This window comes from Oncorhynchus nerka, linkage group LG15, assembly GCF_034236695.1.
Source record: "Oncorhynchus nerka isolate Pitt River linkage group LG15, Oner_Uvic_2.0, whole genome shotgun sequence".
In the NCBI taxonomy this organism is placed as follows: Eukaryota; Metazoa; Chordata; class Actinopteri; order Salmoniformes; family Salmonidae; genus Oncorhynchus; species Oncorhynchus nerka.
This window is the reverse complement of record NC_088410.1, coordinates 75245183-75269792: the sequence shown is the minus strand read 5'-3', so window position 1 is coordinate 75269792 and position 24610 is coordinate 75245183. Positions and strand designations below refer to the sequence as shown.

Sequence of the window (24610 nt, the reverse complement as noted above, 5' to 3'; positions counted from 1 at the left end):
TGAGATAATTTTCAAACCACTTGGAAGAAGCCTGATCCAGGTCTTTTCCAGTCAACCTTTGAATAAGAATGTGATGGTCAATGGTATCGAAGGCCTTGGAAAGGTCTATAAATAAGGTAGCACAGTGATTTTTATGATCCAAGCGTAGTAGCTGAAACTGCTATGTCGAGGTCTAAAACTGGATGGTTGCACGTTGAGAATAGAGTGAGAAGTTAAAGTTCTTAGTTGAAAGTTAGTCAGGGATTCTAAAACTTTGGAAAGGCACGATCATTTGGTAATAGGACAGTAGTTATCTAAGTCAGAAGGATCTCCTCCTGTATGTAGTGGGAGGACATGTTTTGCTTTCAAGATCTTAGGGATAACACCAGAAACTATTTTCAAGTAACAAATATAGGTCACTGCAATAAGTGGGACAGAGAGCTGCAGTAAGAAGGGATCAAATGAATCAGTCCCTATGATTTTTTTGTAACATCAATCTTTAGCAAAGCACTTAGTACATCATAGACATCAAAGGGTTGAAATGAAAATAAGGTATGTGAGTCTGTTAATACATCCTTTTCGACAATCTGTTCTGAGGTGACTAAAGGACTCCCTCTAGTGGGATGAGATTAAATTTCAGAGATTATCCTTTCAAGCAGGTGGCCAGCTTGAAGCAAAATGTTTATAATAGGCATCACAAATGTATATTTTGTCTAGAATGGACCCGAGGCTGTCAAAACCTGCTGTGGCACCGAGGGGGTGGTGTTTTGTAATTTAAAAAATATATTTGACCACTTTCTAGAAGTTGGCTGGATTAACACTACTCTCTGATACACAATTGAAGAAATATGTTGATTTTTGCTTTTTTAACCAGAGATAGACATCTACAGTGTATTTGGAAAGTATTCAGACCCCTTGACTTTTGTTATGTTACAGCCTTATTCTAAAATTGTTCAAATACTTTTTTTCTCAACAGTCTGCACACAATACCCCATAAGGCAGTGAAAACAGTTTTTTTATTTTTTTTATTTGCATATTTATATATATTTTTTAAACAGATACCTTATTTACTTAAGTATTCAGACCTTTTGCTATGAGACTTGAAATTGAGCTCAGGTGCATCCTGTTTCCATCGATCATCCGTGAGTTGTTTCTACAACTTGATTGGTGTCCACTTGTGGTAAATTCAATTGATTGGACATGATTTGGAAAGGCACACACCTGTCTATATAAGGTTCCACAGTTGACAGTGTATGTCAGAGCAAAAACCAAGCCATGAGGTTGAAGGAATTGTCTGTAGAGCTTCGAGACAGGATTGTGTCGAGGCACAGATCTGGGGAAGGTACCAAAACGTTACTGCAGCATTGAAGGTCCGCAAGAACACAGTGGCCTCCATCATTCTTAAATGGAAGAAGTTTGGAACCACCAAGACTCTTCCTAGAGCTGGCCGCCCGGCCAAACTGAGCAAACGGGGGAGAAGAGCCTTAGTCAGGGAGGTGACCAAGAACCCAATAGTCACTCTGACAGAGCTCCAGAGTTCCTTCATTTGATTTGATGTGATATTTAAAATAAATAAATAAAAACATTTACAAAAGTAGCAAAAAACCTGTTTTGCTTTGTCATTTTGGGGTATTGTGTATAGATTGATGAGGGGGAAAAAAACGTTTTAATGCATTTTTGAATAAGGCTGTAACGTAACAAAATGTGGAATATGTCAAGCGGTCTGAATACTTTTCGAATGCACTGTATTTCTCAAATTTACATTTACATTTAAGTCATTTAGCAGACGCTCTTATCCAGAGCGACTTACAAATTGGTGCTTTCACCTTATGACATCCAGTGGAACAGCCACTTTACAATAGTGCATCTAGGTCTTTTAAGGGGGGGGGGGGGGGGAGGGGGAGAAGGATTACTTTATCCTATCCTAGGTATTCCTTAAAGAGGTGGGGTTTCAGGTGTAGCAATGTCTGAAAGTCTGCAGTCCGTCTAGCTTTAGCCCAAGCTACATTTATTTTCTGTAATTTCTCAGACAAATCATGCATTAACCAATGATTACATTGGTCTTTTACCTTTAGTTTCTTGTATTGCACATGTTTGTCTGCAACAAAGTTAAACAGTGAAATAAAACAATGAAGGGCCTGATCGGTATTCTGTTAACGCAAACAAGTTTCCTGTGTGGATTTAAAGAAGGTGTAAGAAGCAATGAGAGGAAAATAAATCAGGACTGGTATCAGGGCACAGCATATAACCGAAATCGCAAAAATAATGGTGTATGCTTGTGATTGTAAGCTCATTGCAATCCATAAAATATCTGGATATAATCATCTTTGTTGTAATGGAACAAGGCTTTGTGGCAGCGTTGAGCTGAGTATCACTAGCCAAGCGTTGGAATGGATACAGGTACATCCTTGGTTTCACCGTGGGGATCTTGTGCTTAAATAACCAGAGCCTATCAGTAGCCTGGAATCGCAGAGCAACATGAAGCACTGCAGAGAACTGAGCTGTCATTCTCACTCCCAGTCTCCTTCAAATCAAATTGTATTTGTCACATGTGCCGAATACAACAGGTGTAGACCTTACAGTGAAATGCTTACTTACAATGCAGTTTAAAAAAAATACCTACAAAAAGTAAGAGATAAGAATAACAAATGATTAAAGAGCAGCAGTAAATAACAATAGCGGGGCTATATACAGGGGGTACCGGTACAGAGTTAATGTGCGGGGGCACCGGTGTCGAGGTAATTAAGGTAATATGGACATGTAGGTAGAGTTATTAAATTGACTATGCATAGATAATAACAGAGAGTAGCAATTTGTGACAATTGTCGTTTTTATGTGTGCGTGCGTATGTGTGTTAAGTTCATACTGAGGCGTATGTGTTGTGAAAGGCAATTTGAGATTATAGTGCTGTGGCTACCATTTAAACTAGCCAGGGTTTAATTGAGGCTGGCCCTGGACTTACTGTAAGGGAAGTCAATGCACCTGTGTCTCAAATACATTCTTTACCAAAGCCTCTGAATCACCAATCGCCATTACTAACACGCACAACCTATCGCCATTCTCTTACCTCTGTTAAAACAGCCATATGGGACCCAAGACCTAGTAAGCATCAAGTAGAATACAGATTGAGGTGTTTTTATTGTGTTGATGGATTACTATTGGGCATAGTATCACTCAAGAATGTGCCAATTTCGTTCAGGTCAATGCTTAATGTTGGATTTCCCGCAGAAATATCAATGACTGAACCAGAATGACTTAACACAGACCATTCAATACTTTGGTCTTTACTTCATACCTTTGTGATGACACTGGTAGGCTTTTATTTTTACATTTCATGCTTTACTGAAACTGCCTTTACCTTGGATACATTGAATCCCAGTGTATCTTTTGAAGAAGTGTAAATTAGTCTGTTTCATTCTTTTCATTGCGCTACAGGGCTTGAATTGTTTGACATTGCTGTTATGACCACCTGGGTCCAATCTGGCCAATTCCAGTGTGATAATCAATAGCCATTTCCCAGCCAGTGTGTAAAACTGTGTGTGGCAGTGATTGAGTCGACCCTCTGACTTAAGAGGTCAGATCATACTTGTGGGATTTATAGCTACAGTCTTGCAGATAGGAGCTGATTGGAGGGAAAAAAGGCTAATTAAGAAATGTGTCAATAAAAGTATTGTTGATATGCTGATGTGTTGATTAAGGATTCTGGGAATGTCATAAAGGATATTGTTGATTCTGAATGAAATTGTGTTGTTGATTGGCGAGTCGAAAAGCAAAATTGTCTTTGATAATAATAATGATGATGTGCTCTGGAAATGTCCTTCCACAACTTTAATGGTTTTGAGAAAAAAATATTGCTGCATTCAAATATGGCTGCACTGTACCTATAGATACGCATTAGCACATATGTGACTAATTTCAGGAAACTAGGCGTATGTCGTGCGTCACTACTTCACAGGACGTAAACGTTTTATTTATTTCTGGAACATGTGAACTTTCATTTGCCGTAATAACAAACTTGTATGTCATCTGTAAATATGAATCAACATTTTAAATTATGAGCATAGTTGGTTTAGTCACAGAAAAAGAAAGCAACCTTCCTGCTATCCATGGTTGGCTGAGATAATGAGTGGGCTGGACATCCCGAGAGATGAGTTTGGATTGGCCTGCCATGTTGCACGCTTCTGTTTATTTGAGCTGGTCAGTATATGTAGGTTATCCTGTCTAATGAGGCTTTTAAAAAATATTTTGCATAAGTGTTGCTCTCCACTTTCTGGAGGACCGAGTTTTAAAATCAGTGGAATTAGAGTATGATAGCTAAGCAGATGTAGAAAACACCTGTCTCCGGACTACATCTTCCAACTAAGGGCAACCATAGCATCCGTGACAGATAGTGAGAAGTAGCCATCCATGTATATGGGTAAGATAGTCTAGCTAGCTACATTTTCATATATTACATGTTTCTGATTTTGTCAGAAAGTAGTTTTAATTTCATTAACCTCACTAGGGTAGGGGGCAGCATTCAGAATTTTGGATGAAAAGCTTGCACAAAGTAAATTGCCTGCTACTCAGGTCCAGAAGCTAGGATATGCACATAATTAGCAAATTTGGATAGAAAACACTCCAGAGTTTCTAAAACTGTTAAAATAATGTATGTGAGTGTAACAGAACTGAAATGGCAGGCGAAAATCTGAGGAAAATTCATCCAGGAAATGCTTTTATTTTGAAATGCCTGTTTTTCCATTGAAAGCCTATCCACCATACAAAGACTTATGACCCAGTTCACGATCTCTATTGCTTCCTCAACTTGTGGCCAGTCTTTAGGCATTGTTTCAGGTTTTTACTCTGAAAAATGAGGGAGAAACAGCATGTTCAATGAGTGGACAGTGGAAATTTCCAGCCATGAGCCCAGTGCATGACTGGGAGCGCGCATTTCTTCATTCTCCTTTTCTATTGACGAAGCTTTGTCCGGTTGAAATCTGATAGATTATTCATGACAAAAACAACATGAGGATTGATTATAAACATTGTTTAACATGTTTCTACGAACTTTTATGGTACTTTTATGATTTTTCGTCTGACTGCTGTGACCACTCATTGTTCCAATGTATTACTGAACAAAACGCACAAAGAAAACTGAGTTTTTTTTAATATAAAGAGGGACTTTATCGAACAAAACAAACATTTATTGTGTAACATGGAGTCTTCGGAGTGCAACCATATGAAGATCATCAAAGGTAAGTGATACATTTTAATGCTTGTTACTCTTCTTCTTGGCTGCTAACTGTTTGTAATGATTTGTCTGTTGGGCGCTGTTCTCAGATAATCGCATGGTTTGCTTTTGCTGTAAAGCCTTTTTGAAATCTGACACAGCGGTTGGATTAACAAGAAGTTTATCTTTAAACTGGTGTATAACATTTGTATCTTTCATGTATGTTTATTATGAGAATTTCTATTTTGTTGAGTTTCACGCTCTGCAATTACATCGGATGTTGTTTGAGATAGTGTTTTACTGAACAAAACGCACTAACAAAATTGAGTTTTTTTTATATAAAGAGGGACTTGATCGAACAAAACTAACATTTATTGGGTAACTGAGAGTTTTGTGAGTGTAATATGAAGATCATCAAAGGTAAGTGATTAATTTTATCGCTATTTCTGACTTTTGTTACTCGTCTACATGGCTGGTTACTGTTTGCCTGCTGGGCGCTGTTCTTCTTTTGCCGTAAAGTTTTTAAATCTGACACCGTGGTTGGATTAACAAGAACTTAATCTTTAAACCGATGTTTAACACTTTGTTAAACATGTTCATGTTTCATGAATTTTTATAATGAGTATTTCTGTTTTTGAATTTGGCACTCTGCGATTTCACTGGATGTTGGCCAGGTGGGACGGTAGCGTCCCACACCCCCTAGGGAGGTTAAAGTGTACTATTAGCTAGCTAGCTAACGTTAGCTGGCTGATCTGTGTAGTACCGTAATTTCCGGACTATAAGCCGCTACTTTATTCCCACACTTTGAACCTCGCGGTTTATACAATGACACGGCCAATTTATGGATTTTTCCCGCTTTCACAAGATTCATGCCGCCAAAAAACTGAGCACCGTCACATAATGTGACGTAAATCGAGCACGCTCAAACTTCCCATCATTCTGATTACGGTAGTGTCACCCTCATCATGGCAAAGACACGGAGAAATGCATATGATGCAGCTTTCAAGTTGAAGGCGATCGATCTGGCTGTTGGAAAAGGAAATAGAGCTGCTGCATGGGAACTTGGCCTTAATGAGTCGATTATAAGACTGTAAACAACAGCGTGAGGAACTGACTCAGTGCAAAAAGACAACAAACCTTTCAGAGGGAAGAAAAGCAGATGGCCCAAAGTATTTGCAGCCACTCGACATCAGTGTAAATCGTGCATTTAAGGTGGCGCTCCGTGTTCAGTGGGAGGCTTGGATGACAAGCGGGAGAAATCCTTCACTAAGAGCAACTTATGGTCAAGTCTGCCAGTGGGTCCTGACAGCGCGGAGCATTGTCAAAAAATCCACTATCATCAACGGGTTTCGAAAGGCTGGACTGCTGCATGTTGAAGGGGCAGCATGAGCTCAGCGGGGTATTTGCCTCCGGATGAAAGTGACGAGAGCGACAATGAAAACGATCCAACATCGGATGAAGCAATTCTGAAGCTATTCAACTCCGACACCGAAGGAGATGACTTCAGTGGTTTCAGTGCACAGGAGGAGGAAGATAGTGACCAATGACTTTACTGGTAGGCTACTGTTTAATTTTTGTTACAAGCCGTGTTTCGTTAAAGCCTATTTATTTTTGTTACAAGCCATGTTTCGTTAAAGCCTATTTATTTTTGTTACAAGCCGTGTTTCGTTTAAAGGTTGTGTAAAGTTCATTTGTTTCAATGTACCGGTAGGCACCTGCGGCTTATAGACATGTCCGGCTTATTTATGTACAAAATACATATTTTTTATAATTCAGTGGGTGCGGTTTATATTCGGGTGCGCTTAATAGTCCAGCAATTACGGTAATACAAATATTCTGGGTAGCCATTTGATTAGCTGTTCAGGAGTCTTATGGCTTGGGGTAGAAGCTGTTTAGAAGCCTCTTGGACCTAGACTTGGCGCTCCAGTACTTCTTTCCGTACGGTAGCAGAGAGAACAGTCTATGACTAGGGTGGCTGGAGTTTTTAGGGCCTTCCTCTGACATCGCCTGGTATAGCGGTCCTGGATGGCAGGAAGTTTGGCCCCGATGATGAATAGGTTTTGTTGTGCCCTCTTCACGACTGTCTTGGTGTGCTTGGACCATGTAAGTTTGTTGGTGATGTGGACACCAAAGAACTTGAAGCTCTCAACCTGCTCCTCTACAGCATGGTCGATGAAAATGGGGGTATGCTCGGTCCTCTTTTTCCTGTAGTCCACAATCATCTCTTTTGTCTTGATCACGTTGAGGGAGAGGTTGTTGTCCTGGCACCACACGGTCAGGTCTTTGACCTCTTCCTTATAGGCTGTCTCATCGTTGTCGGTGATCAGGCCTACCACTGTTGTGTCATCGGCAAATGTAATGATGGTTATGGAGTTGTGCCTGGCCGTACAGTCATGAGTGAACAGGGAGTACAGGAGGGGGCTGTGCACGCACCCCTGAGGGGCCCCTGTGTTGAAGATCAGCGTGGCGGATGTGTTGTTACCTACCCTTACCACCTGGGGGCGGCCCGTCAGGATGTCCAGGAACCAGTTGCAGAGGGAGGTGTTTAGTCCCAGGGTCCTTAGCTTATTGATGAGCTTTGAGGGCACTATGGTGTTGAACACTGAGCTGTAGTCAATGAATAGCATTCTCACATAGGTGATAAAGGTGGGAAAGAGCAGTGTGGAGTGCAATAGAGAAGGCATCATCTGTGGATCTGTTGGGGCGGATTGGAGTGGTTCTAAGGTTTCTGGGATGATGGTGTTGATGTGAGCCATGACCAGCCTCTCAAGGTACTTCATGGCTACAAACGTGACTTCTGCGGGTCAGTAGTCATTTAGGCAGGTTACCTTAGTGTTCCTCAATGACTACCAACCTGACTAAAGACCCGGCCCTTTATGCGCTGCAGTGCTTGCTAGCCGTAGCTTATGCTTTCAGTACTAGATTCAATTTCTGATCATTTGATTGGACAAGATGTCAGTTCATGCTGCACAACCTCTAATACTGTAGGTTAGAGGACGTCCTCCGGAAGTTTTCACAATTACTGTTTAAGTCTATGGTAGGGGGTGGGAACCATGAGCCTCCTACTGTAGGTTTTGTATTCAATGTACCCAGAGGAGGGTGGAAAATAGCTGTCCACTGGCTACATTATTTGAGGCTACTATAGACCTTCATTACAAAGCAGTGAGTATTAATCCATTATTTGGTGACATGAATATATTTAGTGTAGTTTTATCTAAAAATGACAACTATTTTAATGTTACACTATTAAACTTTTTCAGAAATTCACTGAGTGGGAGCCTCCACTGACACACACACACACACACACACACACACACACACACACACACACACACACACACACACACACACACACACACAATAAACTCAATTCTTCATTCAAATTTGTCGTTGTGGAATTGTTGGAGTCCATTTGGAATATTAATGCAGGAGACAGCTGGTGAGCTTGTGTGTGAATGTGTCTGCTGGGACCAGTTCCAAATCCACCCAGGGCTCAGCATCTCTCTTTCTCTTTCTCAAGTTCCATCTCACTTTTGCTTCTCTCCTCTCTATGTGTGCTTACTGTACCAAAAGCAGCATGTTGCAGTTCAGAGAGTGCGGAAATGGAGAGAGTGTGACGGAGATGCTGAGAGAGAGAAACACGGCGTGATTATCTCCAGGCCTCAGCCCATCTCCTTAGTCTCCTCTCCCATGCAGCCTCTGTTGGGCCGCAGAGCCCTCGGAGACAGGCCCGTGTAATCGCTTAGGCCTCATTTAACCTCATTACAATAAGTAATTCACACATTTCAAATGTGGATCCTCTCACAGTCATTAGGTGTAATTAAATTGAGCGGTCACGTTAGAACGGTTTTAGAGAGGGATGCATCCTAGAGGATTTTTTGTTTATTTTTTACTCTGGTAATTTTACACACTCTGTGCTTTTGAATTTCATTTTCAGCCTCAAAGTCATGCACTTGTGTAGGTAGGCCATTGGTGCAGACTATACCACAGCACATTATGTAGCCATCTGTGTGTACCTAGGACTTTGACATACTGGTCTAAACAGGAAACTACAACTGGGCCCTAGTTATAGTTTAGAGAGAGTTGCAATCCCCACCAGTTACTCAAGAATAAGATGGATGAGCTTCGTTCGAGAGTCTCCTATTAGAGAGACTTCAAAAACTGCAATATTATATGCCTTGCAGAAACTTGGCTGGCTCAATCTATGAACATAGTACTCAGTGGTTTCTTCATGCAACGGCACGATCAGATGACCGCAGCCTCAGGCAATTCCAAAGTTGGAGAGGTGTGCCTCTTCATAAACAAAAACTTCTGCACTGCTTCCAGTGTGAAGGAAATCTCGAGCTTTTGCTCAACTGATATGGAATACCTCATGGTAAGCTGCAGACTTTTATTTACCTACAAAGAGAGTTCTTATCTGTAATTATTATCACAGCTGTCTACATCCCTCCACAAGTCAACACCACTTTGTCACTCAACAAACTGTATTGGGCCATAAACAAACAGGAAACCACGTACCCAGAGGCAGCGTTTCTGCGTTTCTACCTCACTTCTACCTACACGTCTCCTGCGCCACTAGGGACGCTAAAACTCTACACCACTATTATTCTACCCACAGAACAACATACAAGGCCCTCAACCTCTTTTTCGGCAAATCATACCATGACTCTATCCTCCTGCTTCCTGGTTACAAACAAAAGCCCAAACAGGAAGTACCAGTGACGTGATCAATACAGAAGTGGTCTGATGGTCTGATAAAGCAAACACAAGGCTACAATACTGTTTTGCTAGTACAGACTGGTAAATGTCCTGGGACTCATCTGATAATATTGAGTAGTTTACCACATCAGTCACACGGTTCATCAATAAGTGCATAGACGACATCTTCCCCACAGTGACTATACGAATACTTTTTATGTTCACTTTGAGGAAAACAATGCAGAGTCTTGCATGAAAGCCCCTGTTGTTCGGAATGACTGTGTGATCTCGCTTTCCATGACCGATGTTAGTAAAACTGTTAAATCAGCTGATATATCAAAGTGCTGTACAGAAACCCAGCCTAAAACCCCAACAGCAAGCAATGCAGGTGTAGTATCACGGTGACTAGGAAAAACTCCCTAGAAAGGCCAAAACCTAGGAAGAAACCTAGAGAGGAACCAGGCTATGAGGGGTGGCCAGTCCTCTTCTGGCTGTGCCGGGTGGAGATTATAGCAGAACATGGCCAAGATGTTCAAATGTTCATAAATGACCAGCATGGTCAAATAATAGTAATCACAGTGAACAGGTCAGGGTTCCATAGCCACAGGCAGAACAGTTGACACTGGAGAAGCAGCACGGCCAGGTCGACTGGTGACAACAAGGAGTCAATCATGCCAGGTAGTCCTGAGGCATGGTCCTAGGGCTCAGGTCCCCCGAGATAGAGAAAGAAAGAAAGAGAGAATTAGAGAGAAATTCACACAGGACACCGGATAAGACAGGAGAAATACTCCAGATATAACAGACTGACCCTAGCCCCCAACACATAAACTACTGCAGCATAAATAAATACAGGTTAACACTTGCAAAGCCGACGGGCCAGACGGAATACCGTAGAACATACACAGACCAGCTGGCATGTGTCTTCAATTACTTTTTCAATCTCTCCTTGTCCCAGCATGTTTCAAGCTGACCATCATTGTCCCTGTTCCTGAGAACTCCAATGTAATCTACCGAAATAACTATCGCCCTGTAGCACTCACATCTGTTATTATAAAGTGCTTTACATGGCTGGTCATGACACACATTAACACCATCAACCCAGACACCCACTCCAATTTGCATGCTGCCCCAACAGATTCACAGAAGACAGCAATCTCAATTGCACTTCACATTGCCCTCTCCCACCTGGACAAGAGGGGACATTTCTATGTGAGAATGCTGTTTATAGACTACAGGTCAACGTTCAACACCATAGTCCCCTCAAAGTTCATCACCATGCTCGGGTCCCTGGGACTGAACACCTCCCTCTGCATCTCGATCCTGGACTTCCTGACAGGCCGGCCCCAGGTGGTGAGGGTAGGCAACAACACATCCTCCATGCTGACCCTCAATACAGGGCCCTTCAGGGGTGCGTGCATAATACCCTCCAGCACTCCTTGTTCCCCCACGACTGCATGGCCACACACAACTTCAACACCATCATCAAGTTTGCTGATGACACGGAGCCTACAGAGAGGAGGTCAGAGATTACTCATGTTGTGCCAGGTTAACAATAACAATAGCTGATCGTGGACAACAGTAGAAAGAGGGGAAAGCACGCCCCCATCCACATTGATGGGGCTGTAGTGGAGTGGGTCAAAAGCTTCAAGTTCCTTGGCATACACATCACTAAGGACTTAACATGGTCCACACACACCCGCAAAGTTGGCCTCTTCCCCCTCAGGAGGTTGAAATTATTTCACATGGACCTTCTGATCCTCAACAAGTTCTACAGCTGCACAATCTAGTGAATCTTAACTGGCTGCATCAAAGCTTGGTTTGGCAAATGCACCGCCCTTGACCGCAAAGCGCTACAGACAGTGGTGTGGATGGTCCAGTAAATCACTGGGGCCAAGCTCACTGCCATCCTGGACCTCTATATCAGGCGGTGTCAGAGGAAGATTGTCAAAGACTTCAGACACCCAAGCCACAAACTGTTCACTCTGCTACCTGTTCGCTCTGCACTCTGCTATACGCACACACACAAATACACACACACACACTTTTACACTCATCATATGCTGCTGCTACTTGGTTATTATCTATCCTTGTGATTAATGGGTTCCCCCAACCAGGGGTACTAGGACCCCTGGGGGTACTTGGCCTATCCACAGAGGGTACTTGAGAAGACTCATGAGAACATTGGCCTAATGGTAAAATGCACTTGAGGCGGTACTTAAGGGTACTCCGGGCAGAGCAAAATTTTGTTGGTGGTACAGTAACCGAAAAAGGTTGGGAACCACTGCGCTAGAGCATGAGTGCAGTTGAGAACATGACTACTTAACACATTGAAAATAACCTACAAATAATGGCATCTTATATTTACTATAACCAAGGCCATCACATGGTGTCTGAAGTAGACTTCGTGTAGCCGACCATCAAATCTAACGACAAGGACGACAAAAAAGTTAAACCCACCAAAGCAATTCAAGTTTGAAAGCCTCGCAGAATGGCCGGAGTGGAGACAGAGATTCTGCCGTTTCAGGACTGCGACAAAACTGGACAAAGATGATGGAGTCGTCCAGGTCAGTTCGCTAATCTACGATGTGGGCAGTGAGGCAGAGAAAATACTCACCTCATTTGAATTCGCTCAGGAGGAGGATGAAACAAACTTTGATATAGTGTTGGGAAAGTATGACAACTACTTCATTCCTCAACGGAATCTCACTAACAAGCGCGTATGTTTTTACCAACGCAGCCAGAGAGAGAGAAAAGGCAGAATGTACTGCACATCAGAGCTCCTTATGAGCTATCTGAGAACTGTGATTTCGGTGCTAAAAGGGAAGAACATATCCGAGACCGTTTAGTAGTGGGCATCACAGACAAAGAATTCTCTCAAAAGTTACAGTTGATGCCGACATTGGCGTTAGCACAGGCTATTCAAAAAGTGCGGCAGTCGGGGGATGTTGCTAAGCAGATTAGCTTGCAGATGGGGGAACTGCAGCACGGGCTAATACAGTAGGTAGCTAGCAGCATCTCCAAAAGAACGAGAGCAGGCTATGGGGAGAAAAAAGGCTTGAGTCAAGGATATGGTGGCACTAAAGCTGGAACTGGAACTGTGAAAGATGTGGTAAAAGCACACATGCTAACTGGGAAAATGCACTTGCAACAACTAAAATAAGAAAGGACATTGGGAATGTGTGTGGAAAGCAAACTACAATCTGTGACATCACAGAAGAGATAGATCAAGTCCATGTTCTGGGCTCAGTTAGCAAGGAGGCTAGTGAGAACAACCGGACTGCACTGCTCAACATAGGGGGCATCCCTACAAGCTTTAAAATAGACACAGGCACAGACACAAGCATTATTAGTGAAGAGACTTTTAACCAACTCTCACTGAGGAGAAAATTGCACCCCGCTGAAGTGCATCTGAACACCCCAGGGGTCGAGTTAAAGTGTCTAGGTCAGTTTCAGGCTAACACTAGTTACAAGGGACAACAGTACAGTTTCCTTGTGTATGTGATACCAGGAGGCGGTGTAAAAAATCTGCTTAGCCGTGTAACTGCTGTAGATATAGGCCTGGTTAAACGCATAGATGAGGTCAGTGATGTTTTTGGGTCCTGCGGGAAGCTAAAAACTGAACCAGTGAAAATAGTCTTAAAAGAGTATGCCCAGCTATACGCAGTACATGCAGACAGGCGAGTGCCGCTAATGGTTAATGTGAAAAGGGAGCTAAATCTCATGGAAAATGAGGACATAGCGGTAAAAGTAATAGAGCCGACACAATGGTGCTGCTATGTTGCCAGTGCAAAAGCCAAATGACAACATACCAATCTGTGTCGATCTAAAACCACTGAACAAAGTAGTGAAAAGAAGGAAATCGTGTCAAAACTGTCAGGAGCCGAAGTGTTCACCTCACTAGATGCAACTAGTGGGTTCTACCAAATCCTTCTCCATGAGGAGAGTAGCAAGCTGACTACTTTCTGACTGACTACTCACTCCTTTTGGGAGATACTGTTTCAAACTTCTCCCGTTTGGGAGAACCAGTGTCCCCAAGATTTTTCAACATACATGGACGATTACCGATCTATGCCAACTCTGAGCAGAAACATGACAAGTGCCTGTGTAACGGATGTGAAACGGCTAGCTTGGTTAGCGGTGCGCACTAAATAGCGTTTCAATCGGTGACGTCACTTGCTCTGAGACCTTGAAGTAGTAGTTCCCCTTGCTCTGCAAGGGCCACGGCTTTTGTGGAGCGATGGGTAACGATGCTTCGTGGGTGTCAGTTGTTAATGTGTGCAGAGGGTCCCTGGTTCGTGCCCGGGTATGGGCGAGGGGACAGTCTAAAGTTATACTGTTACATTGATGCTGTTGACCCGGATCACTGGTTGCTGCGGAAAAAGGAGGAGGTCAAAAGGGGGGTGAGTGTAACGGATGTGAAACGGCTAGCTTAGTTAGCGGTGCGCGCTAAATAGCGTTTCAATCGGTGACGTCACTTGCTCTGAGACCTTGAAGTAGTAGTTCCCCTTGCTCTGCAAGGGCCGCGGCTTTTGTGGAGCGATGTGTAACGATGCTTCGTGGGTGTCAGTTGTTAATGTGTGCAGAGGGTCCCTGGTTCGCGCCCGGGTATGGGCGAGGGGACGGTCTAAAGTTATACTGTTACACCTGGGAAATGTGCTCAGTCGTTGAAGCAACAGGCCTCAAGCTCAACAACGACAAGTGTAAGTTCAAACAAAGCCAGCTTTTCTTCCTGGGGCACATCATTGACATAAACAGAATCAGGCCAGACCTGGAAAAGGTCATGGGGATAAGCAACTTCCCCCAGCCCCAGACCATATGCAAGCTGAAGTGTTTCCTCGGGATGGTACAGTATCTGTGGAAATACATTCCGGGGCTATCTACTGTGGGGCAGCCGCTCTACGAGCTCCTCAAAACAAAGGTAGAGTGGGCCTGGGGACACACACAAAGGAGGCAGCATTTCAGAGACTTAAACACTCACTAACCACTGCTCCTGTGCTAACTTATTATGATTCTAGGAAGCCTACAGCAATGTTAGCTGATGCCAGCAGCTGCGGAGTAGAGGTGTCCTACTTCAACAGCATGTTGAGGACTGGAAACCAGTCGCGATATTGTCCCCCAGTTCAACAGCATGTTTAGCGATAATGGCCCCCAGTTGGCAAGTACAGGGCTAAAATAACTCAGTAAGGAGTATTACTTCATACATTTGACAAGTGGCCCCACTTCCCACAGAGTAATGGACATGTGGATAGAGCTGTACAGACAGCCAAGTGGATGCTCAAGCAGACAGACCCTCTGCTTACTCTGCTGACGTACAGAGCCACTCCCTCAACATCGACAGGTTTCAGCCCGGCTGATCTACTGATGGGGAGAAGAATCAGGACAACCCACCCTTCATCCCTTCACTCCTCTGTTCCTCTGGTGATGTAGAGGTGAATCCAGGCCCTGCAGTGCCTAGCTCCACTCCTATTCCCCAGGCGCTGTGAGGCGGTGTTGCAATCTACTGCAGAGATAGCCTGCAGAGTTCTGTCCTACTATCCAGGTCTGTACCCAGGTCTGTACCCTTGATGCCCCCTTGATTCTCACACAAATTATCAATGAACCTACCAGGTACCACCCCAAAGCCGTAAACACGGGTACCCTCATAGATATCATCCTAACCAACTTGCCCTCTACATACACCTCTGCTGGGGTAAAGTCATTTTCTCTGATGAATCCCCTTTCCGGTTGTTTGGGGCATCTGGAAAAAAGCTTGTCCAGAGAAGACCAGGTGAGCGCTACCATCAGTCGTGTGTCATGTCAACAGTAATGTATCCTGAGGCCATTCATGTGTGGGTTTGTTTCTCAGCCAAGGGAGTGGGCTCACTCACAATTTTGCCTAAGAACACAGCCATGAATAAAGAATGGTACCAACACATTCTCTGAGAGCAACTTCTCCCAACCATCCAGGAACAGTTTGGTGACGAACAATTCCTTTTCCAGCATGATGGAGCATCTTGCCATAAGGCAAAAGTGATAACTAAGTGGCTCGGGGAACAAAACATTGATATTTTGGGTCCATGGCCAGGAAACTCCCGAGACCTTAATCCCATTGAGAACTTGTGGTCAATCCTCAAGGGGCGGGTGGACAAACAAAAACCCACAAATTCTGACAACCTCCAAGCAATGCTCATTCAAGAATGGGCTGCCATCAGTCAGGATGTGGCCCAGAAGTTAATTGACAGCATGCCAGGGCGGATTGCAGAGGTCTTGAAAAAGAAGGGTCAACCCTGCAAATATTGACTTTTTGCATCAACTTCATGTAATTGTCAATGAAAGCCTTTGACACTTATGAAATGCTTGTAATTATACTTCAGTATTCCATAGTAACATCTGATAAAAATATCTAAAGACACTGAAGCAGCAAACTTTGTGGAAATTAGTATTTGTGTCATTCTCAAAACTTTTGGCCATGACTGTAGTTCTCATCATATTTGCGCTTCTTTGATAGTCCCACGTCCCTGTCTGTTTGGTGCTTTCCCGGGTAAGGGGACAGTAGGTCTTCGGCTGCATCAGATTCACAACTGTCAGTGTCCATGCTTGCTGGGCTAATAACAAATGTAGAATTACTGATGCTAGAATTGGATGTGCTCGTGGAAACAGAACAACTTGTGTTGTCGACAGATGCAGGTGTAGTACTGCTGGTAGTAGCAGTACTACCAGTAGAGCTGGTATGTGTCTCTAAGGACGGGGGCCTTTTTTAAACAATTAATACATTTTTGAGCAAACGGAATGAGCTGCAGCTACGTTTGGCTACATACTGACTGTTAGTGGAATTCCCGCGAGAGAGTAATGGTTAATGTGATTGGATGTTAATTATTTAACTAGGCTATCTGTATTTGACATTGTGTTCTTATTTCACTGAACACTAGATGGTTTAATTTTATTTTTGGCAGTGAAACATGGCTACTCAGGTGAGAAAAAAAACTCACCCAAATGTATAGCCCCGTTGGATTTTATGTTTAAATTTAAAAAATGTGAATCACATTTTTATTTGGTGTACCCCCGATGTACCCCGGTTTGGGAATACCTGCGCGAGAGCATAAGGGAAGTTGGGAACATGACTACTTAGCATTCAGTTGCATGTCGTTTTGTTACTTGACATTTATGTTATGAAATGTGATCACACATTGAAAAGAACCTACAAATAGAAGTCTCTTATATTTAACAAATAACCAATGCTATTACAAACCTCATGCCTAGTCACTTTACCCTTCCTTTATGTACATTTGAAGAGTTTATTTCCAAAATGCTATATACACCAATTTTTTAAATGTTTGTTTTTCATCAGAAATGATTGCTTATGGCTACTTTCATGAGCGTGTGTAATATAACTGTTCTCAGATTGGTAGTTAATAGGTTTTAGATTTTTTTCAAATAAAATCCTATATATCCGTTGTTTAGCTGGAATGGAAGGTTTATGTCCTGTATGTTTGACTGTGATATGTGGTTGTCTCACCTAGCTATCTTAAGATGAATGCAAGTTTCTCTGGAGAGGAGCATGTTCTAAATCACAAAAACTTGAAATGTTTTACGTACAGATCTCATATTATTGTTTTGAATAATATATAATAATCATGTTATTTTGCAGTCTGCAATGTATCCACTACACTCTCAGAGATATACGTAGTACTGATATGTCAAATGTAACAAACAACTAACTACATGTTTAATTAAGAACTGTACAAATTATACATTTGTTACATCAATATAAAAAATAATATACAGTATATACAGTACGAGTCAAAAGTTTGGACACCTACTCATTCCAGGGTTTTTCTTTATTTTTGCTATTTTCTACATAGTGAAGACATCAAAACTACGAAATAACACATATAGAATTATGTAATAACCCAAAAAGTGTTAAACAAATCAAAATATATGTTATATTTGAGATTCTTCAAAGTAGCCACCCTTTGCCTTGATGACAGCTTTGCACACTCTTGGCATTCTCTCAACCAGCTTCATGAGGTAGTCACCTGGAATGTATTTCAATTAACAGGTGTGCCTTGTTAAAAGTTAAGTTGTGGAATTTCTTTCCTTCTTAATGTGTTTGAACCGATCAGTTGTGTTGTGACAAGGTAGGGGTGGTATACAGAATATAGCCCTATTTGGTAAAAGACCAAGTCTATATTATGGCAAGAACAGCTCAAATAAGCAAAGAGAAACGACAGTCTGTAAGGGTGCGTGCAGGTGGAAGGGAAGTCAGGCGCAGGAGATCGAACTTGGTATAAAACGGAGCAGTTTAATAAGTGCTCAAAAACTCTGAAAACCAAAATATTCAAAATAATACAAGTGGGTACAAAACCCGTCGCACACCAGAACATATCTTGCACATAGCTTACAAACAAACAATCACCCGACAAGGACAATGAGGGGGAACAGAGGGTTAAATACACAACATATAATAAATGGGATTGGAACCAGGTGTGATAAAAGACAAGACAAAACCAAAGGAAAATTAAAGGGGATCAGCGATGGCTAGAAGGTCGGTGACTTCGAACACTGCCCGAACAAGGAGAGGGACCAACTTAGGCGGAAGTCGTGACAATAGCCGCGCGTCGACACCTGCCTCGGGGACGACCCGGAGGGCGAGGCGCAGGGCGATCCAGATGAAGACAGTGGAACTCCTGCAGCATAGATGGGTCCAACACGTCCTCGACCGGAACCCAGCACCTCTCCTCCGGGCCGTACCCCTCCCGCTCCACGAGATACTGAAGGCCCCTCGCCCGGCGCCCTGAATCCAGTATGGAGCGAATGGAGTACGCCGGGGCCCCCCTGATGTCCAGAGGGGGTGGAGGAACCTCCGGCACCTCAGACTCCTGGAGCGGGCCAGCCACCACCGACCTGAGGAGAGACACATGGAACGAGGGGTTAATACGGTAATCGGGTGGAAGCTGTAACCTATAACAAACCTCGTTCACTCTCCTCAGGACTTTAAATGAACTCACAAACCGCGGACCCAGCTTACGGCAGGGCAGGCGGAGGGGCAGGTTTCGGGTCGAGAGCCAGACCCGGTGCCCCAATGTGAACACCGGGGTCTCACTGTGGTGGCGATCTGCATTAACCTTCTGGCGCGTCACGGCCTGCTGAAGGTGGACACGGACGGCTTCCCATGTCTCCTCCGCATGCCTGAACCAGTCGTCCACCGCAGGAACCTCGGTCTGATCCTGATGCCAAGGCGCCAGAACGGGCTGGTACCCCAGTACGCACTGGAAGGGAGAGATGTTTGTGGAGGAGTGGCCGAGCGAGTTCTGTGCCATCTCAGCCCAGGGCACGAACTCCGCCCACTCCCCCGACTGGTCCTGGCAATAGGACCATAGAAACCTGCCCACATCCTGGTTCACTCTCTCCACCTGGCCATTACTCCCGGGGTGAAACCCTGAAGTAAGGCTGATCGAGACCCCCAGACGTTCCATGAACGCCTTCCAGACCCTAGACGTGAACTGGGGACCCCGATCAGACACTATATCCTCAGGCACCCTGTAGTGCCGGAAGACGTGTGTAAACAAGGCCTCCGCAGTCTGTAGGGAGACCGGGCAGAGGGAGGAGACGACAGGACTTTGAGAAATGATCCACAACGACCAGGATCGCGCTGTTACCCTGTGAGAGTGGAAGATCAGTAAGAAAATCCACCTACAGGTGCGACCAAGGCCGCTGTGGAATGGGTAAGGGGTGTAGTTTACCTCTGGGCAGGTGCCTAGGAGCCTTACACTGGGCGCACACCGAGCAGGAGGAAACATAAACCCTCACGTCCTTAGCCAAGGTAGGCCACCAGTACCTCCCGCTCAAACAGCGCACTGTCCGACCGATCACAGGATGACCAGAGGAGGGTGACGTGTGGGCCCAATAGATCAACCGGTCACGGACAGCAGACGGGACATACAGACGCCCAGCGGGACACTGGACGGGAGCGGGCTCTGCACATAATGCCTGCTCAATGTCCGTGTCCAGCTCCCACACTACCGGCGCCACCAGGCAGGAGGCGGGGAGTATGAGTGTGGGATCCATGGGCCGCTCCTCTGTGTCATACAGCCGGGACAATGCGTCTGCCTTCGCATTCTGGGAGCCTGGTCTGTAAGAATGGTAAACACAAAATGTGTGAAAAACATGACCCACCTTTCCTGGCGAGGGTTCAGTCTCCTCGCTGCCCAGATATACTCCAGATTGTGGTGGTCAGTCAAGATGAGAAAAGGGTGTCTGGCCCCCTCAAGCCAATGTCACACCTTCAAGGCCTTGACGACAGCCAACAACTCCCGGTCCCCCACGTCATAGCTTCGCTCCGCCGGGCTGAGCTTCCTCGAGAAGAAGGCACAGGGACGGAGCTTCGGTGGGGTACCCAAGTGCTGAGAGTGCACAGCTCCTATCCCAGCCTCGGACACGTCCACCTCCACTATGAACGCCAAAGAGGGATCCGGATGGGCCAGCACGGAAACCGAGGTAAACAGAGCCCTCAGGTGACTAAAAGCCCTGTCCGCCTCAGCTGTCCACTGCAAAGCGCACCGGGCCCCCCTTCAGCAGTGAGATAATGGGAGCCGCTACCTGACCAAAACCCCGGATAAACCTCCGGTAGTAGTTGGCAAAGCCTAAGAACCACTGCACCTCCTTTACCGTGGTGGGAGTCGGCCAATTACGCACGGCTGCAATGCTGTCACTCTCCATCTCCACCCCTGAGGTGGAAATGCGATACCCTAGGAAGGAGACGGACTGTTGGAAGAACAGGCATTTCTCAGCCTTGACATACATTTCATGCTCCAACAGGCAACCAAGCGCTCTGCGCACCTGGGACACAAGCTCTTCGCGTGCAGCGGAGTATATCAAAATGACATCAATATACACCACTACACCCTGCCGGTGCAGGTTCCTGGAAATCTCGTCTACAAAGGCTTGGAAGACTGATGGCACATTCATCAACCCATACGGCATGACGAGGTACTCATAGTGTCCAGAGGTGGTACTGAAAGCAGTCTTCCACTCGTCTCCCTCTCGTATACCCACCAGGTTGTATTCGCTCCTGAGATCTAGTTAGGTGAAGAAGCGCGCCCAGTGCATTAACTTTTTCACTGTGGCTATGAGCGGTAGCGTGTAACTATACCTCACAGTGATCTGATTCAGGCCCCGAGAGTCAATACACGGATGCAGACCTCCCTCCTTCTTCTTCACAAAAAAGAAACTCGAGGTGGGTGAAGTGGAGGACCGAATGTACCCCTGACGCAGGGATTCGGAGACATACAGTGGGGCAAAAAAATATTTAGTCAGCCACCAATTGTGCAAGTTCTCCCACTTAATACAGGTAACGAGTGGAGGACAGAGTTGCCTCTTAAAGAAGAAGTTACAGGTCTGTGAGAGCCAGAAATCTTGCTTGTTTGTAGGTGACCAAATACTTATTTTCCACCATAATTTGCAAATAAATTCATAAAAAATCCTACAATGTGATTTTCAGGATTTTTTTCTCTCATTTTGTCTGTCATAGTTGAAGTGTACCTATGATGAAAATTACAGGCCTCTCTCATCTTTTTAAGTGGGAGAACTTGCACAATTGGTGGCTGACTAAATACTTTTTTGCCCCACTGTATGTTTCCATAGCCTCCGTCTCCGCCTGTGAGAGGGGATACATGTGATTCCTGTGAACTGCAGCGTCTACCAGGAGATCTATCGCACAATCGCCCCGTCGATGAGGTAGTAATTGAGTTGCCTTCTTTTTGGAGAAGGCGAGATTCAAATCGGCATTTTCAGGGGCAATGCTCATGGTGGAGACGTGGTCTGGACTCTCCACTGTAGTAGCACCAACGGAAACCCCTAAACAACTACCTGAGCACTCTCGCAGCCACCCCGTGAGAGCCCTCTGTGGCAAGGAAACAGTGGGGTTATGACAAGCTAACCAGGGTAGGCCCAGCACTACGGGAAACGCAGGAGAGTCAATAAGGAAGAGACTAATTCTCTCCGTATGACCCCCATGCGTCACCATGCCCAAAGGAGCTGTGACCTCCCTAATCAACCCTGACCCTAATGGTCGACTATCTAAGGCGAACGTGGAACATTAACTATAAACATTAACTATCTGAGCAGCTAACTGATCGCTGCAGCTGTACATAGTCCATCTGTAAATAGCCCACCCAATCTATCTACCTCATCCCGATACTGTTTTTATTTTATTTACTTTTCTGCTCTTTTGCACACTAGTATCTCTACCTGCACATCATCATCTGCTCATTTATCACTCCAGTGTTAATCTGCTAAATTGTAACTATTTGCTCCTATGGCCTATTTATTGCCTACCTCATGCCTTTTGCACACACTGTATATAGACTTTCTTTTTTCTACTGTGTCATTGATTGGTTTATTGTGTTATTGGTTTGTTTATTGTTTACTCCATGTGTAACTCTGTGTTGTTGTCTGTGTCACACTGCTTTGCTTTATCTTGGCCAGGTCGCAGTTGCAAATGAGAACATGTTCTCAACTAGCCTACCTGGTTAAACAAAGTTGAAATAAAAAAAAAAAAGGTAAATTATATATTATTTTGTGTTTTCCCCCCATGTCTAATTGAATGCTGGTCAATGCTGGCCAATGCTAATTGAAACCTGGACTCCTGTATAGAAGATGAACAATTATTCTAGTGTGGTAAGAAAAAGTAAGTGAAAAGAGAACGAGACACTTACAGAAACATAGACAGATAACTTTCAAATATTTTATGTTTGCAGTAATAGATTTTTCCAGCAGGGATATCTGTGACAGCCGATAGAGAGGGCTTGGTCAGATGTGACGTCATCTTGGCAGTGCTCTTGATATCTGTGACACACTGATGAGAGGACTCATCATTTCACAAACGCAATTTCACCAAGAGAACTGCTGCAAATAGTGACAATCCTTTTTGTTTTAACTAGCTTCAAAATGAGCAATTGGCTCCAGTGAAGCGCATGGTTTAGTATCTCAGTATTGCTCATTACTGTGTTTCTCACACTAGGGTAATCTTTCATTTATGTTATGATTGAGACTTTTCGATACGAAGAGACCATTTTGAACTTTTTAGATGATGACACACATTTCATGCTTGTTTGTCAGACTTCTGTACCTTGAAAGCTGTTTCATGAACGGTTGATTTTTTGGAAAGTGGCACTTTGTATTGTCCTTAGATACTTTCTGCAGTGTGATTTGCTGAACACCCAGTGAACCCTAACAGACAGCCCTGCAGCGGTCTTGCCTCAGTTCACCTTATTTGAACACTTCTTCCCTCTTTCAGGTCTGCAGTCATCACCATGTCTACATTCCGTTTTGGACAGCACGTCATCAAGGCCTCAGCAGTGTTTCTACAAACTGAGTTGTCCTTCGCCCTGGTCAACAGGAAGCCTGTGGTGCCTGGACGTATCCTTCAATTATCACTTTAACAGGCCCTAACAGGGACGCTGCTTGTTAGCTGGGGCTGGAGGAGAGAAAACGACTGAACCATCCTGAACCTTAGTCTGGACACAGGTAGGTCACAGCTCTCTCTCTCTCTCTGTCTCACCTCACTAGAACATTCTGTGCTCAATTTAGCAGTTCAACAGTTTGTCTCTTTAGTAAGGTGGGTGTGACCTCAACAATAGGCCAAGTAAACAGCTGTTTACAACAGAAACAGAAGGAATAAAAAAGAAAACAGTGTCCTGCATTATGTGGACAATGGCATTTTTTACATGGTATAAAGTTTAGTTGTGTGTGTCACGACAACACATGTTTACCTCATAATGGATATAGGCAGAGCGGGATCAGAGGGTTCATGAATCTTTGTCAGCTCTTGCCTTGCATCCACTCTTCTCTCTCTTTGGGTGAAAAATGCAATATTTTTGTCTATTAATCATCGTTTTCAACCAGCAAATGCAAACCTTGCATTAATTTGCATGATTTCCATTGCTGATTTGCTTGAATAATGTGCTTATTCTCTTTTTGGTATAATAATCAGTCCTTGGCTTTGTGCTTGAGTTCCTCAAGTGCTGTTCTGCATTGCATAACTTCTGTGTTTAGATTAACTTTGGACTTGGGGAGATTTTTCACCGCATTATAGGGCATTGCTGTATAATCCTTAAGTCTAAAGAAAGGGAAAAATGTTCTCAGGTTCTCAGGCCATGAGGAATGCATTTGCATTATTTAATCATACACTTTTTTTGTCCTACAGGGAACATTATAATAATGCCAGAAAGCAAATTCACTGAGTAGACACTGATTATCACTCCAGTGTTAAAGGGCACTTTTTGTTTCCTAAAGTGTGTGTCTGTATGTGTGCTTGCGTGTGTGTGTGTGTAAGTGAGTGTTTGGTGCCATACTACTGTCTTTATGCATGTGTATTTGAGTCGCTGTCTGTGTGACGATAGGTGAATCTACAGCCACAGTGGGTCTGTGTTGTTGAATATGCATTGGCACATAGCTCTACTGTTAGATGTGTTTTGTTGGCTGTGTGAGGGCTTAGATCAAAGCGCTATTCTTTGCATTCATATCTGTACATGTTGTGGTGTTGAGAGGTAAATAGGACTTGGCTGAAATCTGAAACATTAAATTGTTATCTGTCTGCAAATGGACTTCCCAGGGATATTATGGGATATCTTTCCAGGGAATGTTGGGATGTAGGGTCTCTTGTGCAAAAGGACAATCCTTGTGTGTTTACACGGTATGCATTAAAGTCTGTGGGAAAACCCAACGGACATACATAAACTCAAA

At 44.1% G+C, this 24610-nt stretch overlaps 1 protein-coding gene across 3 annotated transcripts in view; it reads left to right on the top strand.

The window, feature by feature from the left end:
- Nucleotides 1–24610, top strand: part of fhit (fragile histidine triad diadenosine triphosphatase) — a 312154-nt gene that overhangs the window by 84467 nt on the left and 203077 nt on the right. For all 3 annotated transcript variants that reach the window (XM_065001901.1, XM_029683571.2, XM_029683570.2), the window contains exon 4: nucleotides 23163–23284. In XM_065001901.1, the coding sequence (XP_064857973.1) occupies nucleotides 23179–23284 (106 nt within the window). In that variant the 5' untranslated portion in view covers nucleotides 23163–23178. The remainder of the gene's footprint in view (nucleotides 1–23162; nucleotides 23285–24610) is intronic.